General features: G+C 31.0%; 1 protein-coding gene and 2 long non-coding RNA genes across 3 annotated transcripts; 1 reads left to right on the forward strand and 2 right to left on the reverse strand.

Moving 5' to 3' along the window:
• On the forward strand, positions 1-842 carry LOC116403311. Its single transcript, XR_004216001.1, has 2 exons — positions 1-311; positions 551-842. It is a non-coding gene; the product is annotated as an uncharacterized LOC116403311 (long non-coding RNA).
• A 2,698-nt stretch (positions 843-3,540) lies between these two features.
• LOC116403517 lies at positions 3,541-4,996 on the reverse strand. The gene is made up of 3 exons (XR_004216296.1): positions 4,747-4,996; positions 4,611-4,661; positions 3,541-3,768 (listed from the first exon to the last, which is right to left on the reverse strand). It is a non-coding gene; the product is annotated as an uncharacterized LOC116403517 (long non-coding RNA).
• A 1,242-nt stretch (positions 4,997-6,238) lies between these two features.
• On the reverse strand, positions 6,239-7,365 carry LOC116403488 (mediator of DNA damage checkpoint protein 1-like). Its single transcript, XM_031884684.1, has 2 exons — positions 7,160-7,365; positions 6,239-7,052 (listed from the first exon to the last, which is right to left on the reverse strand). Exons 1-2 carry the CDS (start codon positions 7,305-7,307, stop codon positions 6,760-6,762), a joined length of 441 nt encoding a protein of 146 aa, XP_031740544.1. The 5' UTR covers positions 7,308-7,365; the 3' UTR covers positions 6,239-6,759.
• Positions 7,366-7,583: the final 218 nt, after the last annotated feature.

The following is a 7,583-nucleotide window of genomic DNA, read 5'->3' on the forward strand; positions in this document are numbered from 1 at the left end:
AGTCGGGGAGTGGCATTTACATCCCAGAAAGACACACATGTATCACCTCGTGTTGGCACTTCCATTGCAATGCACAACTCTGACATATATAGTGCCGACATTTCCTTCCTTAAGCTTGAAAAAAGGTGATTTGATGTCCATAAAAAATTAACTGAGCAGTTAGATATTTTCTAATACGTATCTCACGTAATTTGATGCTCATTGATACTGCATTACTGTGTCAGGAACGTGTTGATGTAAAATCTTTCAGTTTTGATGGATCTTATTACAAGCTTTCAACTCTTCTTAGCACGACTTCTGACAGAACAAAGGTTTGATATATCTTTACACGATCACATATCACATATGAACGATCGCATATCCCATCTAAAATATCGATCACCCTTGGTAAAACAACCGTTTAGATATTCTACACGATTGTTTGCTTAAGGATACACGATCATTTTGTAACTATTTTTTTTTATTATCCTTTTTTCTTTCTATACTAGAATCAGAATCAATTGTTTGATGATATTAACAACATGTATGATGATCTTCGTGATGATTCTAGTCATCACAATCTGGACAAGAATGATGACCATCAAAATAACAAACATGTGATCATCCATGAGAATCCATCTGTTCAAGAGTCACATCTTCAAGAATCTACTGTAGAAACTCAACAGTTAGTGTTTGTAAACTTACTGGTATAGAAGTAGATACGATGGATAATGTATTTGTAAACTGAGAAAGGTGTTATGTATATATATATATCTTGACTGTCTGGTGTGTTGTTATAGTATCAACTGATTTTGTGATAGATTGAATAGATTGAACGTAAGTGTGTTAAGTTGGATTGATGATATGATGGAGTAGTTTGACTATACTAGGAATGGATTGATTAAATGTTTATAATGGACTAAGGGAAAATTGTTAGCTTTGTCGATTGGGTAGTGTGCCTTGCAGGTGTCCTACAGGATCACCACCTGTTGTGCATTCTTCGAGAGCACTAGAATGACATGTGCATTCTTCGAGAGCAATAGACTGACATGTGCATTCTTCGAGAGCACTAGACTGACATGTGCTTTCTGCAGAGCACTAGACTAATATTTGTGTCCTTTAGGGCATTGGACTGATTATGTGTATTCCTACATGATCACAAGACTTTTAAAGTGCAGGGCACCTCCAATAGGAAGTTAACAATTTTATTTTTCTTCTAACAGGATCAGTAGTGGGTCCCTTACTGGGTATGTTTATACTCACCCTTTTATGTTTAATCTTTTTCCGCGAAACTGCCATAGGGAAATGTCCTTCAAATTGCTTCTACTTTATATTTTTTTTTATTTTGGTTTTCTTTAGTAATTGAGACTGTTTTGGGTTTCATGATTGAACGACTTTTATGTTCTTGAACTTTCTTTATTATCGATACTTTTACACTTTCAAAATTTTATTTGAAATAGAGCCCGAATAAAAACTCTTTAATGTTGTTAAAAAATATATTTTTTTAAATTATAAAGTCTTATGGTTAAAGGACGAATCTAGTCTTAAAGTAATAACTTCAGCTTAATTCGAAAAATTAGGTCGTTACAATCTATTTTGCAGAAAAGAAAATCATCGATTTTATTTTGGTTAAGAAAAGCTGTTTTTCTTCTACATATTTATAACTCTCTTTCTTTCATTGAGTAGGAGACGGGGTAGGAGAAAATCATAGGATTCTATTAACTTAAAAAATATTAAATTAATAGAAGTTTCAAATCAACTAACTAATTAACCATTAATCAATTAGTTAATAATTAATTAAATCATATTTAATTAATATTTCATTTAAATCTTATTGAATGAATATCTCTCCAATACCTCATAGTTTTATATTAATTTAATTAAATCAAATTTAATTAAATAATATTAAACTAAACTATTAATTAATTCTTCAATTAATTAATAACTAAATTAAATATTTTATATTTAACTTAAGTTAAATTTGAATCATATTCAAATATAACTTTATCTCATAATTAATAGTTTTAATATGAAACAAATCCACATTAAATTAATATTTGAACTCATTCAAATATTTTATCTCTCATAAATTAATTTTGAACTTTATCTAAAATTAAATTTATATAATAAAGTTTCATTAACATATAAACTTTATATTATAATGTATCATTATATATTATACTAATTATACTAATTTCCAAAGTAAATTTGAATATTTCAAATTAGAACCAATATAAATAAATCACATTATCATTTTGTATCATCCATTACTTTCTATTCAGTCATACTAATTGGATCAACCTAATACATAAAACAAATATAGAAAAATTAAAAAAAAAAAAGCATGCACAAATAGAGACAAATAGACATTGATAGCTATCTATCTCTATCTATCTGAAACAAGCACACATAAATTGTTATATTTCTCTATCGGATGGACAAAAATAGCAGTCTATTTATATCTACCTGAGATACAAACATTAAAAAAAAAAAAAAAAAACCTTACCAATAAAATTCTTGACTTTTCATGTTATTCTAAATGCAACACGTTCTCAGCCCAAGAAGTCAAACAACTCTTCATTGTAAAAGTAGCTTTACTTCTTTCATCAAACCACTTTTGCAATACATCTCTAATTGAACTAAGCATGGTAGCTACAGGTAGTTCTCTAAGAAGAAGAAGACCTTCTAAAAAAAATCAACAGTTACATGAGCAACTAATGGATGTATATTAGTTGCATCTTTAGCAAAAGATAAATACCAAGCCACATCATTGTCTTTCTTTACTGGCACCACAGTTGGACCTTGCTTTTACCAAAATCAAGTAAAACAGATAATTCTACTTATCCATCCAATTGAATCTGTTCACATATTAAATCAACTAGAGAATTAAAGCTGACTCGGACACCTACCAAAATTTCAGCAACTAAGTAATTCTCATAAATATTACATCCATTCCATTGACCTCCGTAAAAAACAACAATAGGAAAAGACATTATAATCTGTAAAAAAAATAAATAAAATAAAATTAAGTATTTAATTGTGATAGAAAGAAATAGATAGACATAGATATACATTTATTACTGAATAAAAGAATAAAATGTACAAAATGATAATACTAAACACAATGCAAGAATAAGTAAACGATCGTGCAATGAAATAATATACATTAAACGATCCTATTAACCGTGATAAACGACCATTTAACAACGGTAAATGATAATATTGATTAAAATAAATTATCGTGTTGACATGGGTACACGATCATATGATATTGGTGATCGTATTGAATAGTGTAAACAATCGTCTTGTTATCGGTACACGATCGTGTTAATATTTGTAAGTGATTCTATTGATAGTGGTAACTGATCCTGTAATTCCATGTAAATTATCGTCAAAAACTTTAAACTATCGACCTTTATAATGAAGTACATAATTCTTACATTAATACTTAAAATTTGTTGTAACGACCCAACTTTTCTAACTAAGTTGAAGTCATTAATTTTGACAAAGAGACCTTGATTGACACAAAATATAGTAAAATTCACTTGAAATCATACGATCAAAGAAAACAAACTTAAGTTTGGGCCCTATTTCAAATAACCAAAACTTTAAAAGTACTATTCACAAAACAACAGTTTGTAAACTCAGTTCCATCACAAAATTTTTAAACAACCTCATGTACAAAGGAAAAACAAGAAACATAAAGCGGAAGCATTTGAAGGACCTTCCCTTATGGCAATCACGTCTCCTTCTTGTCCCTCGTCGGTCTACCTCATTTGTTACCTTTGCCTGAAATAGTTAAACATGAAAGGATGAGTATAAACATACCCAATAAGAGACCCGCTATTGGTCCCGTTAGGGGAAAAAGAAACTGTTAACTTCCTATTGGGGTACCCTGCACAGTCACAGTCTTGTGATCCCATAGGATACACATAATCAGTCTAACGCCTCAAAGGACGCATAAATCAGTCTAGTGTTTCGCAGAAACACATATTAGTCTAATGCTCCCGAAGGATGCACATATCAGTCTAGTGCTATCGAAGGATGAACATATCAGGTGGTGATCCCGTAGGACACCTGCAAGGTAACTACCCAATAGAAATCTAACAATTTTCCCCTCAATCCATTCTAAACATCTTAACACTAATTCATAGTACAATCCAGCTACTTCAACATATAATCCTTTCACTTAACACCCTAATAGTCAACCTATCTCACTTTAGCCCAATGTCCGCCAGTAACATATCAATACATCAGTCAATCAAACTATATAGTCATAACACCCCTCAATTCATCAGTACGCAACCATACTTTAGTATAACCTACACCCAATCTAAACGACAATCACAAGTTCACATCCACATTCCATACAAACACAATCTACAATTGTCGTCCTGTCTACATCCATACATATATATATGTATTCCCAGACAATCACAATATGCATTCAACATCAAGTCTACATCAATCCATGTATATTTTTTTTTTCAGTCATTCACAGCATACATTCAACACCAAGTCTACATCCATACATATATATATCGTTTCAACATCTTTACTCAATCGGAGGTAACTATACAGACAGCACAATTCAAAACTATAGGCAAGTCCAGTAGTAGAGAATTCCTTACCTTATAACCTTACTTAAGCTTCTTTTTCAAACTAAAGTGCAACGAACCGACCTAAACATAATTGAAGAGAAATCAATCACTTCCACAAACAATTTAATCCATTCAATTCACTCTATATGTAAATTCCATAACTTACCCAAATTGTGGAGAATCAAATTCTAACGGAGACGGATCGGTGCAACAAATAACCAAACAATTCAGATCTAAACATACATGGCGTGACGGAACCGGAGTGACTCGGGCTAACGGTGATGCGACGATAGGACAAAATTTGCTTGACGTTCGGTGTAGGTGGAAGACGGTGGTGAAGTTGATTGGAGAAGGAAAAGAGAAGGAAGAAAAGAGATGGTGGTGTGGCCGTAGGTTGAAGAGGAAGAGAAAGGAAGAAGATGAATAGGAAAAGAGAAAAAATAAGATTAAATATTATAAATATATATATGAAATAAAAAAATAAAAGTAGAATAACGATGAAATTTTGAAAAATGAAAATTTGGATAAAGTAAAATTTGAAAATAAAGATTTGATACAAATCCAATATTTGGAGAAAAAAAAGTGTGTTAAGATAATGTAGGAGAAAATCAATATTTATGCTAAAATTTTGCATATTTCAAAATTAGTTACAGTTTAACTAAAAAGCAGGCGAGGGGATTTTAGGGTTAATGAAAATTCAAAACACGTGAAATGCTCATGTTTGCTATTCTTCTAATAAAATTTTGCTATTTTCTCAAATGAGTGTAATCCAACAAAATGAAGTTGTGTGTGTGTGAACAAAAATGAGGTAAATAGCTTTGATGATGATGGCAAATGGGTAAAGAAAATCTTATCTTATTCTTCACTTTTCATTTAATTGACAAAAAGTAACCAACCATATGAAGGGAAAAACAAAATGCTCTCTCAGTTACTTTACTCATTTCTTTGTTCTTTGTGTGGGAGATATTTGAAATGGAGATGAAGATCAAAATGAAAGAGAGATTATGCATACACTGTGAGAAGCACACAGAAAAATTGAAAATAAATTGAAAAGAAGAGAGAGATAAGTCTGAGGGAGAAATATTCATTTCCTTTTCAAAGTGAATTGCAAAGAAATTTTCTCAATTTGAAAAGAAAGGAGAAATATACAAAGTCAGCCACCGCTTCTTCTCCCTTCAGTTAGCAGTTTTCGTCTCCCTCTCTTCTATTATTAAAATAAATAAATAAAATATCACAACCCGACTTAACACAAACTATTTACTCCAACTTTTTCAACTACAAATTTAATTTCTCAACTTTTAAACTATTTTAAACTTACAAATCTACTTTATTCATTTCTTCAGATTTATATCTATTAAATAAAAAAAAATCAAAATTTATAGACACTTAAAACATAAAATTGAAAGACCTATTAAACAATTGAAAGGTTTAAGAGGTAACTAGACAAACTTTAAAAGTTCTAAGGGAAAGAATCTTTTGTTTAACTATTACAGTAATTAATTTTGAAAATATGTTATTTTAGTAAGTTCAAGATCAAAGACAAGCTAAACAATAAAATGTTGCGACAAGAAAACAATCTAATCATAATTAGAAACATGGATGTATGTATTTGTACACCAAATCACAAAAAATAACTCCAGATTTCGATATAGAGACAATTAAAAACTTGAACAAATTTGATAATTAAAGAAACACGGAGATGGCCATATGACCCCTTGTGCATAGACTTTTTACATTACATGCTCAATTCCTAGGATCAAAACAAACATAAATATTAAAGACTTAAGAAGCACATACACTCAAGTTTGGCTAGTGTATCAATAAACAATATGTATGGAACACTCGGAGAACACGTGTTGAACACTAGTTAGTACAGTAGATGTGTTAGACAACAAGTATTCCAATGTAATAAAGGTCAAGATTGGTCACACACACATATTAAACTCTTGGCTTTGAATAAGTTTTGAGTGAAGGACAAGCTTATTTTTAAGCATATAAATACATAAACTTATTGACTTTGAATTTCTATATAAATATGATACATACTTTTTAAATTATATATATTAAAACTGTGTTCTAGCGCTATCCTATATTTTTTAGAAAAAAATGGCACGTCACCATGTCTATGATTTATTGACCCATGTCTAGAATTCATATACGTGCTTGTTTGTTGAGAACTTCACATCTTCATTAGATGGGAGGATAGCCATATTATAGTGGTTGTATATGTAATATAGAGAACCAAACCTAGTACTCGAGATTTGTACAATAACAGAGAACTTACATTTCCACCGGCTGACTTGAGTATCAAGGATAGAGTTTTAGGTGGTGGTTGAGCGTGAGCTGATATGCAAACATTATACCCTTCAAATAAAGCTCCAGGACATGCTTTTGCCCTGAGAACTGTAGCTTTTAGGCTGGCTCGATACTTCGATATGTAGTCATCATCATTTAGTATGTAAGGCAACTCGTCTACAGATCAATAAGGAATTAATCAATCACAAAAATTAGGTAGGATGAAAAACATAAGTGGAAGAAAATACATTACGCTTTGATACTAGCAAGCCATTCGAACTTACCAACAAATCTACCTTCCCGGTAGCTTTCCTTTAACCAACTGGAGGAGAAAATCCAAGCTCTGAGTAATTTGCAATTAACTTGCAATTTTAGTAACAAGATATAGTAAAAATTATGAGCAAGAGCACACTGACACGCTTGAAGCCACATGGTAATGCATATGCTCGATAATCATTGAGAACATTAACAGGAGAAAATAAAGTTAAGAACAGTAGCGTGAAGAACAAAAAACATTCTACAACATAAAATCTTCAAAAACACATTGCTTAAAATCAAGTTTACTAATATAAAAGGTAAGATATTACGTTCCACTCTCCACACTACTGAAGTTCAACATTTCACATGAAAGAAATGAAATACTACTCTCAAATATAACTGAAAAAAGCATAAATGGGTAAAGAAAAAGCATAGAGAAATGCAAAAGAA

This window comes from Cucumis sativus, chromosome 4 (assembly GCF_000004075.3).
Source record: "Cucumis sativus cultivar 9930 chromosome 4, Cucumber_9930_V3, whole genome shotgun sequence".
Taxonomy (NCBI): Eukaryota; Viridiplantae; Streptophyta; class Magnoliopsida; order Cucurbitales; family Cucurbitaceae; genus Cucumis; species Cucumis sativus.